Source organism: Adiantum capillus-veneris, chromosome 27 (assembly GCF_014529385.1).
Source record: "Adiantum capillus-veneris isolate H3 chromosome 27, ASM1452938v2, whole genome shotgun sequence".
Taxonomy (NCBI): Eukaryota; Viridiplantae; Streptophyta; class Polypodiopsida; order Polypodiales; family Pteridaceae; genus Adiantum; species Adiantum capillus-veneris.
The window spans coordinates 104,285,868-104,307,599 of record NC_140957.1 but is presented as its reverse complement, the minus strand read 5'-3'; the positions used below and the strand labels follow the sequence as shown (position 1 = coordinate 104,307,599).

Sequence of the window (21,732 nt, the reverse complement as noted above, 5' to 3'; positions counted from 1 at the left end):
ACCACCTTGTCCAAGGCTTCAGCCAAAGAAGTGTTGTCATTACAAGGGAGTTTTTTTCGAGCAACATTCTTCAAAGGAGGCACATAATTACGAGAAGATGCCGGAACACGAGCTGTAACAGCTTTGGCAGGTTTCTTGGGCACTAGTCAAGTTTGAGAGGTCGAAACCTACTCTTTTCCTTTGTCTTTAATATTTGGAGAAGCAGAAAGTGCAGGCAATTGTAATTGTTTCCCCTTGCCTTTAATCGCCCCAGCTGTGGGGGAGGAGGGTGAAACTCCTTTAGTTTGAACCTCAGTAGAAGATTTCGGAGGCGAGCGAGGTTGAGGAGCAAGGATGGTTGAAGGAGGTGGTTGCAGATTTAGTTCCGGACATTCAGACTGCATATGACCAAATTTGCCACATCGGAAGCAGGAATTTGCAAACTTGCCCCATTTAAGCTTAAATGGTTGCTTTCCAACCACTGGATCCCCAGAATCGATCGAAATACCTGTTGGAGTGGGGATATCCATGTCCCACAAAATACAAAAACGGTTTGTGTTTGCGTCCAGCTTAGGAGGGCAAATGACTTTACCCAGTTGAGCAGCCAACAAAGGAAGAAAATGACGCCAAGTGCAAGGAAAGTCGACCACCTCAACCCATACTGGACACTTGTGACGAATGAGACTCTGATAGTCCTTGGTAAGAGCCTAGGGCAGCACATGAGTCATCTGCGTATTGTAGAAAAGAGGAGACATTAAGTAGAGCATCCCGAGCATCCATGTCAGCCAGCAAGACTTCGTAGAACCCTCGCGCACCAAAGTAAACCCCTCGGACTGCTTGCCGTTTGAGTAGGAAATCAACCCATTGGCCTACATCCTGAGCCGTAGGCATTCTACCCGGGAAAAAAAGAATCACCGCGTTAAGTGCATATTGCACAATAGGATCCATAAGCTCTTGTATAGGGATGCGCACTTCTATGACAGGAGCGGATCCTTCCTAGGCTTGACGTGCATTTTCGAAGTCCTCATGCAAACATTCTTTGATAAGACTCAAAGCATCCATCTTCGAAGTTTCCATGGCTTTCCGACGCTTATATATACATTGATTAGTCGAATCCATGTAAAGCTCTCTCACACACACACACTCTTTTTTTTTGGGAGGTTTTGATATATGATTGCTGTAGACACAGACAGACACACACATCGGCTAGCTGTACAGAAACACTCACACCTTTCTCTCTCTCCCACAAGATGACGGAAGGACCGCTTGCAGGCGAAATCAAACTTCAACCCCCGGCACGCTGTGAAGGGCCTGCACAGGGTAGATGTTGTGCAGAACAGAATCGCGCGATAGACGAGTGGCCGAAGGATTCACCACACACCCAAATCCTCCACGAGCGTACACACACACACACACGCATACGACATAGACACACCCACACACGCAGGCTGGCTCTTTCACACACACACACCAAACCTAAACTGCAGAGTTGACGAGCTGTACAAGACTCACGCTGGAAGCTGACTGTCGAGGAAGGGGAGGGCAGTCCGATGCTGGAACAGAGAGGAGTAGGAGAATCACTACCACACACACACACACATACACACACACACTGTCCAGCTCGTTGACGAGGGTGACTAGGGCTGTAGCAGGTACCGCGAGCAGAATAGGCCCTCTCTCTCTCTCTCACACACACACACACTTTTTTTTTTTTGGTAAATCAATTTGATTTATCTATCTGTGGGAAACGTCAAAGAGAGGAAAACCCACCAAAAAGTTGTACAATGAAAGGAACACAACAGTGTTCGGCTGTACAAAATTTCTAAAAGTATTAATAAGAAAGCTGATGTATCTCTGCCGTGATATCACCAACTTCCAAGGCGAACCGCAAAGACTGCCGAAGGGAAATCTTGAAAAAAGGTAATGGATCTATATAAATGCGATGGAACATATAGCCATTACGCTGTCGCCACAGGCTCCAGTACGCCCTGAACCTGACCCACATGAAGAAGGCTGCAAAGCATTGCAACGCCGACGAGAAGATACCAAAAACCCAAAACCGCTTATGGAAGACCGTCGTGGGAAAACGTAGCCGCATACACGCAAATACCCGGCGAAGGAAGTCTCGAGTGACACAGCAATCCCATAAGAGGTGACAAACATCCTCCTCGGCAGATAAGCAATGGACACATGAGGAATGGCGGATACGGCGCATCCGAAGAAAGGTACCCACTGGGAGCACACCAAGTAAACACCTCCAAAGAAACAAACGCTCTTTCAACGGCAAATGGCTTTCCCATATTGCAGATATAATCCTGCGCCACCAAATATCTGATTTATACATGTGCCAAATAGCATTGCAATGAGCAACAATCCATGGACGAGGCAGAAGAAGAGCATATGCCCGGCCGACAGAAAGATCTCGAAAGGGCATTTCCCCAAGCTTCCAATTAGACATGCGATCACCATCAGCCAAAGGTGAAACAGGCAAGAAACCTGTCAACATTTGTTGTAATTCTCTCCAAAACTGGCGATAATTCATGCCCAATCCAAAGCGGCGAGCAGCCAATGGAAACTCGAAAGTGAAACCAGCTGCATCCACCACATCCTTAACCACTCGAATGCCACGACAGGAGAGGAAATACGCCTGGCGAGGCGAGCGGTCAACCAAAGTAAGAGAAAAATCCCGACTCCAATGAAGGCTCTCCACACGAAGTGAGTTTCCTTCCCTCCGAGCATTCCATGAGAGATGAATCGTAACCTATTTCCATGCAGAAAGCAAGGTGGAAGAAAGTGGGCATCCAGGAATATGATCATCCATCTTACCAAATACTGCCTCCCAGATGGATGATTGCCAGTGACCAAATGAGGATGTAACCACATGTTGACTCAAGTGTGCAAGCATAAGAGTCCAAGGATGAGATTGTTGCACAAGTGTAGGCAAAAGCATAGCCTTCCTAGCAATGACATGCCTACGCAGGTCCAAAATATTCAAACCACCAAATCTCTTTGGTGTACAAAGTTTTGCCATCGATATCAGGCGCAAACCTTTTTTGTGAGCACGTGCTCGCCACAAATGAGACAAAATGGCCGACATGAAAGAGTCAAGACGATGACGAGGCCAATGCAACAATGGCAAAAAGAACTGAACATATGCCATGAGGATACTCTGAACAATTCGCAGGCGAACATGTAGCGGCCAGGTAGAAAGCTTCCAGTAATGCAATTTAACATTCAAGCGATTCATAACCCAATCCACTTTCTACATGTGAGTAACATTCCATCCAATTGGATAGCCCAAATGCCTGGTGATTACATTTGGAAGAACAATCTCTCTTGGCCACAATAGAGCATGCCAATCACAAGAACGAAGCGGTAGAAGCTTTGATTTACGGAAATTGACTTTAAGACCAACCGCAATCGCAAACAATTCCAAAGCGTTCATAATCTCTTGAACATCGTTTTGCTGATTCCGGGGCATAAACAGTGAGTCATCCGCATAAGCCTGCCCAATAAAAGTATGACCCAATGGTAGCTGCAAACCATGAAGACGCTGTGCAGAGGTCAAGTGATCCAGATACATCAACAAAGGATGAGAGGCAATTGCATACAACAAAGCACTAATAGGGCAACCTTGCCTAATGGAACAACCAAGCGGCTACGATTCTGTCAATTCCCCGTCCAGGATTCCTGAAGACGTACTACAATCATACAAGAAATAAACCACATTGGCCAACTTAGGACCAAATCCTAGACATCTCATTGTGGTAGCAATGAAGTCCCAATGCACAGTGTCAAAGGACTTTTCAATATCAACTTGCATGACCAGCACATCTTGCTGCGTATACTTAGCATACTCCATGCCAATCATAAGATTGACCAAATTGTCCATGATTTGACGACGAGGAATGAAACCATACTGAGCCTGATGAAGTCTTGTAAACAAATAGTCCTTGATGCGGTGGACCAACATTTTAGCCAAAATCTTGTATATCACCGGCATCAAAGTTATAGGCCGCCAATGAGAGAACTGCTCACAAAGCGCTTGCTTGGGCAACAACTTAAGTAAGCCCTCTTTCCATGAAAGTGGTAGAGCCTGTTTTTCCCATGCCATATTAATCATGAGGATCAGGGGATGTTTAAGAGCATCCCAAAATGAGAGGAAAAATTCCACAGTAAGTCCGTCGCAATCAGGATATCGCCACCGGCTCAATGCAAGCAAGGCACTATGCAATTCTGAGACAGAAAAAGGAACCTCCAGGCATTGTGCCTCCTGCGAAGACAGGATCAGACAAACAAAGGAAAGCAACAATTCACGCGCTCTACAAGCTGCCGAAGAAGGCTGAGATGGAGCAGCAAACACCTTACAATAATGTGAAACCATAACCTCAGCAAGTTCCCGCTTCGAAGATGTCCAAGCACTCGAGGGAAGTAGAACCCGTTTAATCGACTGTGAGAGTCTTGAATGATGCAAATGCCTGTTGACGTACACGCGTCTGCCACTTAGCAATCTTCCTCTTATCATTTTGTTGAATACACACTTTAGCTTGACATAACTCCGTCATTTCAGAGTCAGACAGTGGGCGGAAATCAGCCAACTGTTGTAATCGTTGACTAACCTGTTTCGCATCAACGACATTCTCTCGAATATGCTGCAAATGCTGCCTACCATAGTCAGAAATCACAGTTTGTACTCTCATGACAAAACGATACCAAGCAGCATCCAAATCAATATGCATTTGAGCCAACAGCGGAGGAATAATATCGGCAATCATGCGACGAAAAGCTTCATGAGTAAGATAGGCATTATTAACATGCAACAAACGTTTTCTGTGAAGAGACCGATCACAAAGAGACTGTCCAAAATACAATGACAGCAAAAGAGGATAATGATCCGATAGCTGCAGAGCATAATCTATCCTCATGTCACATACAAATTCTTCATACTGTTGCCCATTAAGAAAATACCAACTATCCAACCGTGCTCTGTAAGATGAATGAGCAGCATGCTGAAAGGTAAAGCCAGAGGCATCAGGATGCAAGGAACGCCATATATCAATCATTTGAGCAGAGGCAACAAGAAGATCCCATTTGTCTTTCTTCGCAATCAGCATATGCGAATTTCTTGTGGTGCTATCAAGCAAATCCGGAGTATTATTGAAATCTCCACACAGAAATGCATTCGAGGTCCATGAGCGAGACGAGATATCTTGCCGTAAGACAGCTCTTTGCCCAGAGGCTGTATATGCATATGTACCTCCAAATTCATGTACTCGACCATTCAACAAACACTGTACAACCATCCATCGACCATGCGGATCATTGTATAACAGAACAGGCTGAAGCTCATGTCGAACCAGCATCAATACTCCAGAGAAATCTTGCGAGCCAGCATACGCAATCCAATATCCGGCAAAATAGGAACATTGAACAACAAACTCATGTTGATTATGCTCCTGCAATACACTATGTTTGCCCTACATGTATGTACATAGTGCCAGGTCAGCCGCCATTTGTCAAGGTTGCATAACCCATGCACATTATATGAGATGCATTTAATATGACTTTGCATTGGAAACATATGTACAAAAAGCAACAAGTATCATAATCAAGTGGAGGTGCCCATAGACACGTCTCCATCCACTGCATCCGTACGAGGACCCATCCTCTGAGTCAGAGCAGGAAACGTGTCCACATGCGATGTGGAAGCCTCACCTAAAGAGTACATCTTTGTAAGAGTGCATCACCTTGTCCCATGCATCAATCAGCGTGCGATTGTCATTGCATGGAAGTTGCTTAAACGATGCATTCTTGCTAGCATTTACAGAAGGAACATAATTGCGAGACGAAAGTGGCGTGCGAATCTTCAGTGTTTTTTTCGGCACCACCCATGTATTGACATCAGTAGGTCCAACATTTTTGCGTTTAGCAGCAGTCCCATTCCCAAGATCATTAACTTGCTGTACCTTGCCTTTCCCTTTGTCCGCATTCGAAGCCACTTTAGCAGTAGAGACTCCACTTTGCTTGACTTCACTTGTGGGTTTTCCAGTAGGGATAGAGGTGGACAAAGGAACAGCCGAGGGAGGGGGTTGCAAGACCGGCTCTGGACATTCGGATTGCATATGACCAAATTTGCCGCATCGAAAACATGAATTCGCGAATTTTCCCCATTTAAGTTTAAAAGGGCGCTTGCCTACCCACGGATCACCTGAGTCAACCATAATACCATCAGGGGTAATCTTGTCTGTGTCCCACAGAATGCAAAACCTGTTGGTATTCGCATCCAATTTTGGAGGACAGATAACCTTTCCAAGCTGCGCAGCCAATAGCGGCAGGAAATGTCTCCACGTGCGGGGGAAATCAACAATCTCCACCCACACTGGGCATTTTTGACGAATAAGACTCTGGTAGTCTTTAGTGAGTGCCCACGGGAGAACATGTGTCATCTACGTATTAAAAAAGAGGGGAGACATCTCAAGCAAAAGATTTCAAGCTTCCATATCTGCAAGCAAAACTTCATAAAATCCATGCGTCCCAAAGTAGACACCATGGACAGCTTGACGCTTAAGGAGAAAATCGACCCATTGGCCGACATCTTGCGCAGTAGGCATTTTCCCCGGGAAAAACAGAATAACTGCATTCATAGCGTACTGCGCAACTAGGTCCATGAGGTCCTGTACCGGAATGCGCACCTCAAGAGCAGGCGCGTGACCATTCCATGCCTGTCGAGCCTCCTCAAAGTCCTCATACAAGCATGCCTTGATCTCAGAAGCTGCCTCCGATGTGGGTTCCATCGCTTTCCGACGATAAGTCAGTCAAGCTTCCCAAAAACAACATCCCAATAAGTCAGTTTCCAACGACCAAAAGAAGGGGACGACCAAAAGAAGGGGTGACAATGTGCGCACACAAATTTGTGACCATGAGAGCCTAGGGTTGTTGCTGCTCCACCAAAACTGGCAACAACATAGCTTTCCGAGCCAGAAGATGATGTCTCAAGTCCAAAATATTCAACCCTCCTAGCTGCTTGGGAGAACACAGATTGTCCATAGATAGAAGCCGAAGGCCCCTCTTGCTAGACGAGGTCCGCCAAAAATGCTCTAAAATATTGGACATGAGGGATTGCAAGCGCAATCGAGGCCAGGATAAGGAAGGCAAGTAAAACTGCATATAAGCCACAAGGATGCATTAGAAAATCCTGAGACGCACATACAGTGGCCACGTGGGCAATTTCCAATAATTCAACTTGGAATGCAGATATTGGATCACCCAATCCAGTTTCTGCATAGCCGATACATTCCAACCCAGTGGATAACCCAAATGGCGAACCAGAACATGTGGAGGAACAATCTCCCCAAGCCACAATATCTTATGCCAGTCACACTCTTTCACAGGCAATAGCTTGGATTTGCAAAAGTTAACTTTGAGAGCTTCTGCCAATCCAAACAAGTGAAGAGTATGCATAATCTGCTGTACATTATCATAGTTATTACGAGGCATGAACAAAGAGTCATCCGCATAAGCCTGACCAGCAAACTGTCGACCAGAAGGTAAAGTCAGGCCATGTAGCCTACCAGTGGAGGTCAAGGAATCCAAATACATAAACAAGGGATGCGTAGCGATCGCACAAAGCAAAGCACTTAGAGGGCAGCCCTGCCTTACCGACCGTCCCAAAATCCAAGATTCTATGAGAAAATCATCTAGCAAGCCTGCAGAAGTACTGTATGCATACAAGAAAAACACGACACGGGATAGCCTAGGCCCAAAGCCCAAACGTCTCATGGTATCCGCAATGTAATCCCAAAGAACAGTATCAAATGCCTTTTCAATGTCGACCTGCATGATTAAAACATCCTATCGAGTATATTTTGCATACTCCATACCAATGATGAGATTCGCGAGATTATCAGTAATTTGACGTCGCGGAATGAAGCCGTATTGAGATTGATGCAAGCCTTCATACAGAAAGCACTTGAGTCGGTTACACACACACACAGACACACACACACACACACACACCCTCACTGACACAGCTATACAGAGGAAGGCAGCACCTAAATCGAACTTTGGCATACTGAGGTGTGCTCACACACACACACGATAACAACCACACTTTTTTTTGTAAATCAATTTGATTTAGCTATCTGTGGGAAACCTCAAAGAGAGGAAAACCCACCAAAAAGATGTTCAAGGAAAGGAACACAACAATGTTCGGCGGTATAGAATAGCTAAAAACATTCATAAGAAAGCTGATGTATCTTTGTTGTGATATCACCAACTTCCAAGGCAAACTTCAAAGACTGCCGAAGGGAAATCTTGAAGAAAGGTAGTGGATCCGTATGAATGCGATGGAACATATAGCCATTACGCTGCCGCCACAGGCTCCAGTATGCCCAAAACCTGACCCACATGAAGGCTGCAAAGCACTGCAACGCCGGCGAGAAGATACCGAAAATCCAAAACCACTTATGGAAGACCGTCGTGGGAAAACGTAGCCGCATACACGCAGAAATCCGACGAAGGAATTCTCGAGTGACATGGCAATCCCACAAGAGGTGACAGACATCCTCATCGGCAGATAAGCAACGGACACATGATGAAGAGCGGATACGGCGCATCCGAAGAAAGGTACCCACTGGGAGCACACCAAGTAAACACCGCCAAAGAAACAAACGCTCTTTCAATGGCAAACAACTTTCCCATATTGCAGATATAATCCTGCGCCACCAAATATCGGATTTATGCATGTGCCAAATAAAGTTGCAATGATCAACAATCCATGGACGAGGCAGCAGAAGAACATATGCCCGGCCAGCAGAAATATCACGAAATGGCATTTCCCTAAGCTTGCAGTCAGACATGCGATCACCATCTGCCAAAGGTGAAACCGGCAAGAAACCTGACAACATTTTCTGTAGTTCTCTCCAAAACTAGCGATAGTGCATGCCCAATCCAAAGCGGTGAGCGGCAAATGGAAACTCAAAAGTGAAACCATCCGCATCCACCACATCCTCAACCACTCGAATGCCACGACAGGAGAGGAAATACGCGTGGGAAGGCGAGCGGTCAACCAAAGTAAGAGAAAATGCCCGACTCCAATGAAGACTCTCCGCACGAAGCGAGTTTCCTTCCCTCCGAGCATTCCAGGAAAGATAAATCGTAACCTGTTTCCATGCAGAAAGCAAGGTGGAAGAAAGAGGGCATTTAGGAATACGAGCATCCATCTTACCAAATACTGCCTCCCACATGGATGATTGCCAGTGACCAAATGAAGATGTAACCACATGCTAAGTCAAGTTTGCAAACATAAGAGTCCAAGGCTGAGATTGTTGCACAAGTGTAGGCAAAAGCATAGCCTTCCTGGCAATGACATGCCTACGCAGATCCAATATATTCAAACCACCAAAGCGCTTTGGTGTACATAGTTTCGCCATCGATATCAAGCGCAACCCTTTTTTGTGAGCACGCGTTCGCCACAAATGAGACAAAATGGTCGACATTAGAGAGTCAAGACAATGACGGGGCCAATGCAACAATGGCAAAAAGAACTGAACATATGCCACGAGGATACTCTGAACAATACGAAGGCGAACATGTAACGGCTAGGTAGAAAGCTTCCAGTAATGCAGTTTAACATTTAGGCGATTCATAACCCAATCCACTTTCTGCGTGTGCGTAACATTCCATCCAATTGGATAATCCAAATGCCTAGTGATTACATTTGGAAGAACAATGTCTCCTGGCCACAACAGAGCATGCCAATCACAGGAACGAAGCGGCAGAAGCTTTGATTTACGAAAATTGACTTTTAGATTAGCCGCAAGCGCAAACAATTCCAAAGCGTTCATAATCTCTTGAACATCATTTTGCTGATTGCGGGGCATAAAGAGCGAGTCATCTGCATAAGCCTGTCCAATAAAAGTATGACCCGAAGGAAGCTGCAAACCATGAAGACGGTGCCCAGAGGTCAAGTGATCAAGATACATCAACAAAGGATGAGAAGCAATTGCATACAGCAAAGCACTAATAGGGCAACCTTGCCTAACCGAACAACCAAGCGGCCACGATTCTGTCAATTCCCCGTCCAGGATGCCCGAAGACGTACTACAATCATACAAAAAATAAACCACATTTGCCAACTGAGGACCAAATCCTAGACATCTCATTGTGGCAACAATGAAGTCCCAATGCAGTGTCAAAGGCCTTTTCAATATCAACTTGCATGACGAGCACATCTTGCTGCGTATACTTAGCATATTCCATGCCAATCATAAGATTTGCCAAATTGTCCATGATTTGACGACGAGGAATGAAACCATACTGAGCCTGATGAAGCCCTGTAAACAAATGGTCCTTGATGCGATGGACTAACATTTTAGCCAAAATCTTGTATATCACCGGCATCAAAGTTATAGGCCGCCAATGAGAGAACTGCTCGCAAAGTGCTTGCTTGGGTAACAACTTAAGTAAGCCCTCTTTCCATGAAATTGGCAGATCCTGTTTTTCCCATGCCACATTTATCATGAAGATGAGGGGTTGTTTAAGGTCATCCCAAAACGAGAGGAAAAATTCCACAGTAAGTCCATCCCAACCAAGAGATCTCCACCGGCCCAATGCAAGCAAGGTACCATGCAATTCGGCAACAGAGAAAGGATCTTCAAGGCATTGTGCGTCCTACGAAGACAAAATTGGACTAACATAAGAAAGCAACAATTCACGCGCTCTACAAGTTGCCGAAAAAGGCTGAGATGGGGCAGCAAACACCGTACGATAATGTGAAACCATAACATCAGCCAATTCTCGCTTCGAAGAAGTCCAGGCACCCGAAGGAAGCATAATACGTTTAATCGACTGTGCGACTCTCGAATGATCCATAAAGGCCTGTTGTCGGGCACGCGTCTGCCACTTAGCAAGCTTCCTCTTATCATTTTGCTGAATACACACTTGAGCTTCGCATAACTCCGTCATCTCAGAGCCAAACAATGGCCGAAAATCAGCCAGCTGATGTAATCGTTGACTAACCTGTTTCGCATCACCGACAGTCTCCCGAATACGCTGCATATGCTGCCTACCATAGTCAGAAATCACAGTTTGTATTCTCATGACAAAACGATACCAAGCAGCATCCAAATCAATATGTATTTGAGCCAACAGCGGGGGAATAATATCGGCAACCATGTGACGAAAAGCTTCATGAGTAAGATAGGCATTATTAACATGCAACAAACGTTTCCTGTGCAGAGGCCGATCACAAAGAGACTGTCCAAAGGACAACGACAACAAAAGAGGATAATGATCCGAGAACTGCAGAGCATAATCTATCTTCATGTCACATACAAATTCATCATATTGTTGCCCATTAAGCAAATACCAACGATCTTATCGTGCTCTGTAAGAGGAATGAGCAGCATGCTGAAAGGTAAACCAGAGGCATCAGGATGCAAAGAACGCCATATATCTATCATTTGAGCAGAGGCAGCTAGAAGATCCTAGTTATGCTTCTCCGTAAGCAACATATGCGAATGTCCTGTAGTACTGTCAAGTAAATCAGGAGTATTATTGAAATCTCCACACAAAAATGCATTCGATGTCCATGGGTGAGATGAGATTTCTTGCCACAAAGCAGCTCTTTGCCCAGAGACCGTATATGCATATGTACCTCCAAATTCATGAACTCGACCATTCAACAAACACTGTACAACCATCCACCGACCAAGCGGATCGTTGTATAACATAACAGGCTGAAGCTCATGTCGAATCATCATCAATACACCAGAGAAATCTTGCAAGCCAACGTACGCAATCCAATATCCAGCAAAATAGGAACATTGACCAGCAAACTCGTGTTGACTGTGCTCTTGCAATACAACTATGTCTGCCCTACATGTATGTACATAGTGCCAGGTCAGCCGCCATTTGTCCAAGTTGCATAACCCACACACATTGTATGAGATGCATTTAATATGACTTTGCATTGGAAACATATGTACATAAAGCAAGAAGTTTCAAAATCAAGTGGAGGTGCCCATAGACACGTCTCCATCCACTGCATCCGTGCGAGGACCCATCCTTTGAGTCAGGGCAGGAAACGTGTCCACAGTGTTCACATGCGATGTGGAAGCCTCACCAAGGAGTACAGCTTTGTAAGAGTGCATCGCTTTATCCCATGCATCAATCAGCGTGCGATTGTCATTGCATGGAAGTTGCTTAAACGATGCATTCTTGTTAGCATTAACAGAAGGAACGTAATTACGAGCCGAAAGTGGCGTGCGAATCTTCAGTGCTTTTTTTGGCACCACCCATGTATTGACATCATCAGGCCAACTTTTTTGCCTTTAACAGTAGTCCCAGTCCCAAGATCAGTAACTTGTTGTACCTTGCCTTTCCCTTTGTCCACAGTCGAAGCCACTTTAGCAATAGAAACTCCACTTGACTTGGCATCACTTGTGGGTTTTCCAGTAGGGAGAGAGATGGACAAAGGAACAGCAGAGGGAGGGGGTTGCAAGACTGGTTCCGGACATTCGGATTGCATATGACCAAATTTGCCGCATCGAAAACATGAATTTGCAAATTTTCCCCATTTAAGTTTAAAAGGGCGCTTGCCCACCCAAGGATCACCTGAGTCAACCATAATACCATCAGGGGTAATCTTATCCGTATCCCAAAGAATACAAAACCTGTTGGTATTCGCATCCAATTTTGGAGGACAGATAACCTTCCCAAGCTGCGCAGCCAACAACGGCAGGAAATGTCTCCACGTGCGAGGGAAATCAACAATTTCCACCCACACCGGGCATTTGTGACGAATAAGACTCTGGTAGTCTTTAGTGAGTGCCCACGGGAGAACATGTGTCATCTACGTATTAGAAAAGAGGGGAGACATCTCAAGCAAAAGATTTCGAGCTTCTATATCTGCGAGCAAAAATTCATAAAATCCACGCGCCCCAAAGTAGACACCACGGACAGCTTGACGCTTAAGGAGAAAATCGACCCATTGGCCGACATCTTGCGCAGTAGGCATTTTCCCCGGAAAAAACAGAATAACTGCATTCATAGCGTACTGCGCAACTGGGTCCATAAGATCCTACACCGGAATGCGCACCTGAAGAGCAGGTGCTTGACCATTCCATGCCCGTCGAGCCTCCTCAAAGTCCTCATACAAGCATGCCTTTATCTCAGAAGCTGCCTCCGACGTGGAATCCATTGCTTTCCGACGCTTAAAGACACACAGTGAATCGAACATAAATAATTAAAAAAACTCCTTCTGCAAACAAATCCTACTGGCGAGAAACTTTTGGAGTCTACTGTTGAGAAAACCTTGCAAATAAGATGCGAACGACAGCTATGTACATGCTTCACCGAAAGCAACAACCAAAACCCACAACAATGTACATCTCCTAAATTCTGCCAAAAGAAATGGAGGTTGACTGAGACACTACCCTGTATACAAACTGCTTTGTCATTCCTGCATAACAATACTCCAATTGGCGTGCAAAGCCTTCTGCAGCTGTCACCAACAATCTGGTTTTGCAACACTGCACCTGTCAACAGCAACGCACAGGAGGGTGCACTGCTTACTGCTGCTGCTGTGCGCACGGAATTGGTGCAGCAGTTTCTTCACGCGCTGTCTCACAGCAGTCTGCCTTAAGAGTCTGCCCACACACACAACCTCACGCGCAGGCAGTCACCCACCCTTGCTGGCGCAGGCACAACAGCGCGCAGGAATTTTAGGCGCAGGATTTTCACGCGCAGGAATTTTTCGAAAAATTACGAGCAAACACACACACGCCCAACAATATACACACACACCCACCCCAACCCAACCAAATACACGCACACACACACACACACACACACACACACACACACACACACACACACACACCACCACCATGATAACATTTAGGGCAGCTCAAATATTGCAGAGAGGTGGCGATAGGCCTTCATTAGTCTGTGCGACCAGGAACCTTTTTCACGAGTGGAGCTTGGTCTTTATAGGCATTATAAAGCACCTGTTTGTCTCGTTCCTCCTCCCAGTTTGTGACGCAGCCATTAGATCATTTGTTTGCACTTACCTTGGGAGCCTCCCCTCTTTGTGTAGTCTCCCTCATGGCAGGGTTGATGCAGCCTGCTGGAAAGATTTTGAATTGATAGAATGACCTTTTGTATGCAACTTTTTTTTTTTTCTTTTTGGGGTGGAAATTACGAGGCAGAGCTTCAAATGTTGTGGTTAGACATCATCCAGTTTCCATTTGTTCATTGTGTGTTTGTAAGTATGATAAGGTTTTTTTATTTGAACCCTGTTGCATGTAGGCTTTACCACAAAGCATGGGAGATGGTCTGTCTCAAAATCCTTCATAAAATTCAACATTCTGGATCATATTTCATGAGTTTACTTGTTGACAAGTGTGCAGTCATTTCAACCAACCATAGAGATGCGAGTGTATTTACTGATACACAGCAACACAGGTATGAACGTGCGAAGAAACCTCTGTCAGCTTTTGAAAGTGACATCACAAAATATCAAGACTTACAGGAGGATGTTCAGGTGATAGCTGCATAGAACTTGTGCGCATGTTTTGTGTGTTCATTTAGCTAGCTGACAGTTTGGTGGTGACGCATACTCCAGGTTCAATGAGCTAAGGTGTTGAAAAGCTATTTCTTTAACCTCTTTTGAAGTTCCTCTTAAACAATTGTATCAGGCAGAAGAAACCATCACTAGTATTCGCTTTTTGAGGATTGATTGTGGACCATTGAAGAACTCAATTATTGGCCATTGTGAAGGCTGGGCGAACAAGTTTACGTACGTGGCTAGACAAACTTTCTCTCACCAACATGTCTTTCAACAGTTGTCATAACAACGATCTAGATTGCATTTCAAAACTGGGTCATCTTGTAATAAAATTAACTCCTCAGATGCCTATGCAATTCTATTCAACTCAATTTAAACAATTGCAGGACACTCTTGAATGCGATCGCTAAAGTAGAGCTGGAGGACATTTATGCTTACATGTACAGGTGCGTGGCAAATCTCTCTTACCAATTTTTGGTTCAAAAGAAAAGGAGGAGCACGGAAACCGAGTAGGGATTGAGAAGACCCAGGGTTCCTTGGTTACTGTATGCGAGTGTGTGTGTGTTGGAATGTGGCACTGATTACAAAACCTCAATGCTTCAATCCCTCACTTGTCTACATAGAATACCTCAAACTGCTGCTCTATCGCTCATGGATTATGAAAATCTTCTAAATCTCCTCATGCATCGAGCATGCCTGTGACATATACTCCCATGCACTCCACCTACATTGATCTCTGAACACCAAAAGGCCATAACCCTCACTTGCATCAACATGCATCAACATGCAATTGTAGCGCAAATAGTGTGGCGTGCTCTCTACAATGGGTGCTCCTCAGTGCAATGTGCGTGACAATCTCACTCAAAACGGGTTGAAAACAGGACACAATAGACAACAACTCTCACAGACACAACAGAGAAACAGCAACATTAGACCACCACAACTGACTAGACTATCTCAAAGAACTGATACAGACTCTGGCGTGGCGGCACACTCAGCTCCAGCCCAGGACTCTCAGGTACAATGGGGGTGTTGAGGCTCAGATGTGGGGGGATGGTGAAGACGTGCTCTGTGTACAGACTCACTCTAAACGACTACATAAAGATAATCCCCAAAATGACCCAAACGACTACTCATATGCACAACCATAGAGAGCCACCAACGGCTCATAAATGTCAGCCATCTAAGTCTATCCCGAAACTGAGTGGTGGTGACCTGGCCACAATGTCCACTAGGCCACCGTCCGTATCCTGCCACGTGTCGTTGTCCAGCCGAGAGAGTCCGTCTAGTGTGAACCAGACCCGACCAACTGTATGTCCTCTGAAAGTGAAAGTGACACTGTAGCCCTGCTACAGGTTGCCTGCCACGAAACCACTCACCGTCCCGGTGAGAGAACCGCTGAAACTGCTAAAAGGCTGAACTGTAATAATAAATAACTACTGTACTGACATAGTGAAAAGACAGTCACTCATCATCCCAGAGAAAGAGTAGTCTCTATAGCTGGTCTCCGGAGGTGGAGCCATCAAATCAATGATGGAACTTCGTTGTAGGGACTGCTGAGCTGGTAGAGGCTGCTGGGCTCTATCCATAACCTGGCCCCTTGTGAAAGGAGCCGCAAGCTGCTGCACGGCAGAGGGTCACACCTGTCCGGAAGTGAACTGAGGACGACGAGTGACACAGCCATGGCAGTGAGCCCCAGCAACACCGTCGCAGCAAGGAGCGCTATGCATGTGGGACGATGAGGACTGAAATCTGTGAGGGTACTGTGGATTGTAGTACTGAACTGGAGGCTGAGGCTGTGTGTATAGTCCTGTGAAGTGCTGAGAAGGACCTGCAGTCTGCAATGGTGGTCCGGATCCAGTCTATCCAAATCAGCCTGAGCCTGAGCCTGAGCCTGAGCCTGAGCCTGCCTGAGCCTGAGCCTGAGCCTGAGCCTGAGCCTGAGCCTGAGCCTGAGCCTGAGCCTGAGCCTGAGCCTGAGCCTGAGCCTGAGCCTGAGCCTGAGCCTGAGCCTGAGCCTGAGCCTGAGCCTGAGCCTGAGCCTGAGCCTGAGCCTGAGCCTGAGCCTGAGCCTGAGCCTGAGCCTGAGCCTGAGCCTGAGCCTGAGCCTGAGCCTGAGCCTGAGCCTGAGCCTGAGCCTGAGCCTGAGCCTGAGCCTGAGCCCGAGCCCGAGCCCGAGCCCGAGCCCGAGCCCGAGCCCGAGCCCGAGCCCGAGCCCGAGCCCGAGCCCGAGCCCGAGCATTTCCCTAAACATTTGTACCTGTGCCCGAAGGTCTTCAATGTTGTCCGACTTTATCTTCAAAGCTTGCTGTAGCGCGAATATCGTAGCATCCCGATCCGAGATGGCACTTTCGGCCACCTTCAGAGATCCCGCCATAGTTGCGTATATGGCAGAGTGGCACTGGTGCGTAGCAGCTAACTATTCCGCTCCAAGCTCTATGGTAGCGATAGCATTCCTGGAGTCTTGTAATACTTTCTCCGAAAGATGTACCAGAGAAGTAGAGTCGGCCACCCCTGATGATGTCCCAAGTGGCACAAGTGGGTCACTATGAGGAGGCACTACTGGTCGAGTAGGAGTTGAAGTAGGAGCTGAGACAGGATCTGAGATGGTAGTTGCCGGTGGAGTCAGATGCGTATGGGTGAAGACAGGGGAAGAAGGTAGAGGAATCTCCGAGGGAGAAGCCGCCGATTTGTCGTGAAATTCGGGAGTCGACACTGGTGGCAAGAGAGGGGTGGTAGACAGAGACCACTGCGGAAGATGTGACTTTAGTCTGTTGGCTCTCCGACATTGGCAAGGAGATTAGAGATTCTGCTGCATCTTTGGCTACCTTTGCTTTTATCTTCTTTTTCTTGTGGATTGCAGGATCCGCATGAATGTTTAGTGATTTCCTTTTCCTTTGCACACATTGCGTATCATCATCTACTTCGTCTGGTGTAACAGGAATACTGACAACCCATGCCAAGAGAAGGGCTGCAAAGCATTTGAAGCTGAGCTGTACATATCTCACCTGGGTCCGAAATCTTTTTGCCCGAGACTGTAAAGATGAGAAAAGGATCTGGTGAAATCCACAGGGTTGGGCATGTAGCAAACAGTAAAGACCGTCCCAGTGAGATACTGTAGTGGGCAGTTCACATTTCCCATTATTTTCTTTGGCATCTCTAGCAAGAAAGTAGTACCTAAAGATTGCCAAGATCTTTTTATTTCTTTCATAGTTTGGATGATTTGTACTGAGCATTTCCTCGCATGACTGAATTGTGGCCTCCTTAGAAATCTGAGAGAAGGTTCTAGTGGCAGGCTTCACAACTGGGAAGGTTTTCATACCCATAGCATAGCCCAGTCTTGTAGCGGTGAGTTTATGACCTCTAACCTTGGGAAAGTTCTTCAAAAGATCATGAATCATCTCTATAGGAACAGTGGTTGGGAGATCTTCGGCCAGTGCTGTGAGACCCATAGTTTGTAGCTGGTCCTTGGAGAGTATTTGGCTGAGAGACGGTCGAGGTGGCTGTAGATAAACGGTTAAGGAGAATGGTGTGCGACTTTTAGATGCAGCCGGCCGAGCAATTTCCTGGTGGATGACTTCCTGATTGCGTGTCTTTTTACTTGCTGTTTTTAAGTTTGTTTCTTTTGATGCATCTGACTCAAAGATAGCTTCTGACTCTGACTCCGAAGTTGGGGATGCCTTATAACTTTCATCGCTTGCATCACTTGAGGTGAAGTCATCCACATCATCTACATCTTGGCTGTTAGTTCCTGAATCCTCCTCCTCTTCAGCAGAACTCTCTTGTGGAGGTGGTGGCTTCTTGATTGCTTTTCTTGAGGGTTTTCTAGTACCTGTCATGATAACTGTAGTTTCTTCTTCAACTACTGATGTGCACACCTCGTGTAGAAAGACCCAATAGAGAGCAGAAGAACTTCAGACACTGTCAGTCGAGTTGGTTTTGAATAACCGAAAATTGGACTAGAGATGGCCCAGCGACCTGGTTCGAATTTCGAGCAGTTGGACGAATTTGGAAGTTTTCGAATTGGGAACGGTGAGTGATAGTGAGCGAAATTGTAAAGCACGCCTAATTGGGTGGATATGAGAGGATTGCCAATTTGGGGGAAGGGGTGAAATATGAGAGTGCAGGGCTAAGGGACGAGTTTGAAAAAAGCTAGGTACGAATTGGGGGGAAGTTTGACTAATTGGTAGAGGGTGTAATTTGGGCAGGGCTAAAGTCCGGCTGCATTGGTGAATTTCGGGAGGGGGCGAAAAAGGCAGCAGGGACGATTTGGCGAAGTTCGGCAGGGGCGAAAAAGGCAGCAGGGACAAATTTGGCCAAAGGAAAGGGGACGAATTTTGATAGGGCAGAGAAGGCGAATTGGATAAAGGGGAGGGGAGGGATGAATATAGAGGGGGGGGGACAAATATGGAGGGGAGGGGGGACTAATTGAGACGAAGGGGATGGGGACGAACTGGAAGGCATAGGGCGAATTTGGGAAGGGAAGGGGTTGAATTGGGCATGAGAAGGGCGAATTGGGTGGGGCAAGAGGGACGAATTGGGAGGGCATAGGGGGCGAAATGGTGAAGGGACGAATTGGGAGGGGAGAGAGGGACGAATTGGGAACTAGGGGAGGGGTTCGAATTGGTAGGAGAAGGCAGGAGAGGGGCGAATTTAAGAGATAGGGGAGGGAGACTAATTGGAGAAATGGGATGATTGGCAGCCAATGCTGAAGTCGAAATTCTGAGGCTGTGCCCCTCCGGTGAGGATACCATACATCACTTTGCACACTTTGCAGAGAGGCATACAGCAAAGAGTGTACCGCTGCTTGATTGTTCAAGCATGTCCTTGAATTTTGCCCATTGTGACCACAGTGGGAACAATGCCCAGCCATGTTTGAGGAAGGCCAAGCAAGGCTAAGAACTTACTTACCAAATCTTTCCTGACAAGCTACTTATATGTAGCAGACCTTGAGAGAAGCTAGTAACCTTAAAGAAAATATCACAAAAGAGACTAGGAGCTTAACTGGAAATACCTTAGTGCTAATGTCAAATAACACTGATGATAGAACAATTAGAGAAAGAGTGATTGTATTGTAAGAAGGTGAAGACAATACCCAATTACCGAGACTGAGTGGGAAATGATACTTCAGACTGAAAGATGGAAACTTCTACAAACCTAGCAGAGATTGAGACATAACAGAACTCCAGTTCTGGTGGAAAGGTAGTTAGGAGGAGAGAGATGGGATATTTGAACCTACAGATGGTGATATCGCTACAGATTGCTTACTTAGAGTAATAGAACTTGATTCTGGAGCCATTTACCAGAGGCAATGGAACACCATCCAAAGTTTCTAATTGGATTGTTCTTTGTGGCAAAATTTCCTGCACCTTGAATGGCCCTTGCCAGGCTGGAACCAGTTTTTTAGCCTTTTTCAAATACTTAGCTTGATAAAGTAGCACCAGTGCTCCTTGCGTTATTTGCGGCTTTCGGAGATGGCGATCATGCCATGCTTTGCGACGAAGCTGCTCTGCTTCCAGAGCCCGAGAAGCCAAACTTCGGCTTTCCTCCAGAAGGAAAAGACGAGAGACAGATGCCGATCCCAAATCTCCATTGGCACGCAGACTACCCACTTGCGGAGATCCTGAATTGAACTCGAAGGGTGCTATCGCTTCCAAACCGAAGGCTAATTGAAATGGGGTGTGATTGGTTGTGGCTTTGAAAGAAGTGCGGTATGCCCAAAGGGTGCCATGGATAGCTTGACCCCAAGTCGCAGGATGCAGATGACATGCTTTCCGCAGAAGTGCTATCAGAACCTTATTAGTGCTCTCCGCCTGCCCATTTGCTCTAGGGTAATAGGAACAAGATTTTCGGTGAAAAATCTTGTAGTTGGCCAGCAAGGTTGAAATTGTTTCATTCACAAAGTGACTACCCCTATCACTGGTGATTTCCAAGGGACACCCAAACCTGCACACAATATTTTCGTAGAGAAACTTGGCTAGAGTAGTGCCAGTGCAATCCGTTGTTGCCAGTACCTCTGCCCACTTTGTTGCATAATCTGTAGCCACTAGTAGATACTTCCGATTGCCGGGTTGGGTGAAGGAAGTAATTGGACCCACAAAATCAATGCCCCATCTCTCAAAGGGCTGCCATGCCATAGAGACCTGCAGGGGACGGTTTGACTGCTTGCTTGGTTTGGGGCCACAACGCTGACATACATCACATACTTTGACATAGGCAATTGCATCTCGAAAAATATAGGGCCACCATAAGCCACACTAGAGAATCTTCTGAGCAGTAATATGACCAGGGTAATGGCCACCCGTGGGATCATTGTGGGCATCCTCCAAAATAAACTCCACTTCATGAGGGGAGACACACCGTCTCAGAACACCATATTGTCCTGACTTGTATAGCTGGCCCCCAATTAGTGTGAATGGCTTTGCCTTCAACAATAGTCGTCGTTTCTGCAGTGGAGAAGCGTTCTTTGGGTACACGCCAGTAGAAAGTAGATGCACAACATCGCCGTACCATTCCGGAGTGGTATCTACCTTAAAGATGCTGCTATCTGGAAAGTCGTCTGCAATCCTTGTTGCTTCTTCACCCGTGTGAATGCGAGAGAGGTGGTCGGCAAGGACATGATGTTTCCTGGGTCTGAGTACCACTTCAAAATCAAATTCTTGAAATAGGAGTAGCCATCGCCATACTCGACCTGCAAGTTGTGGCTTGTTGAGTACATAGCGCAAGGCATGGTGATCAGTAATAACTGTGAAGTAGACCCCTAATAAATAATGCCGAAATTTTTGCAGAGCATACACAATGGGTAAGCCTTCCCTTTCTGTGGTGCTATAGTTGTGTTCTGCCTTGGTGAGTAGGCGACTTGCATAGTGAACAGGGCGATCCAGGTTATACTCCTTACTAGGCTGAGTCAGCACAGCACCCACAGCCAATTGACTGTCATCAGTATGCACATGAAAAGGGAGAGACCAATCGGGAGCTACTAGGATAGGCGCTTCAGTGAGGCATTTTTTGAGATATGCAAAAGCTTTAGCCTCGGCATTCGACCATTGAAAGAGAACAGTAGCACTGGTTAGGCGTGTTAGGGGCTGAGCCACCTGCGCATATATGCGTATAAACCTGCGATGATAGCCTGTGTGACCCACAAAGCTCTGCACCCCTTTTGGATTGATGGGAGGTAGTAACTT

General features: G+C 46.3%; 1 protein-coding gene across 1 annotated transcript in view; it reads left to right on the top strand.

The window, feature by feature from the left end:
- LOC147422484 (dynein-1-beta heavy chain, flagellar inner arm I1 complex-like) overlaps positions 1-21,732 on the top strand; it is a 345,996-nt gene that overhangs the window by 64,392 nt on the left and 259,872 nt on the right. Inside the window, exons 16-18 of the mRNA XM_086503137.1 lie at positions 14,446-14,524; positions 14,679-14,779; positions 14,935-14,994. Coding sequence (XP_086359263.1) covers positions 14,446-14,524; positions 14,679-14,779; positions 14,935-14,994 — 240 coding nt within the window. The remainder of the gene's footprint in view (positions 1-14,445; positions 14,525-14,678; positions 14,780-14,934; positions 14,995-21,732) is intronic.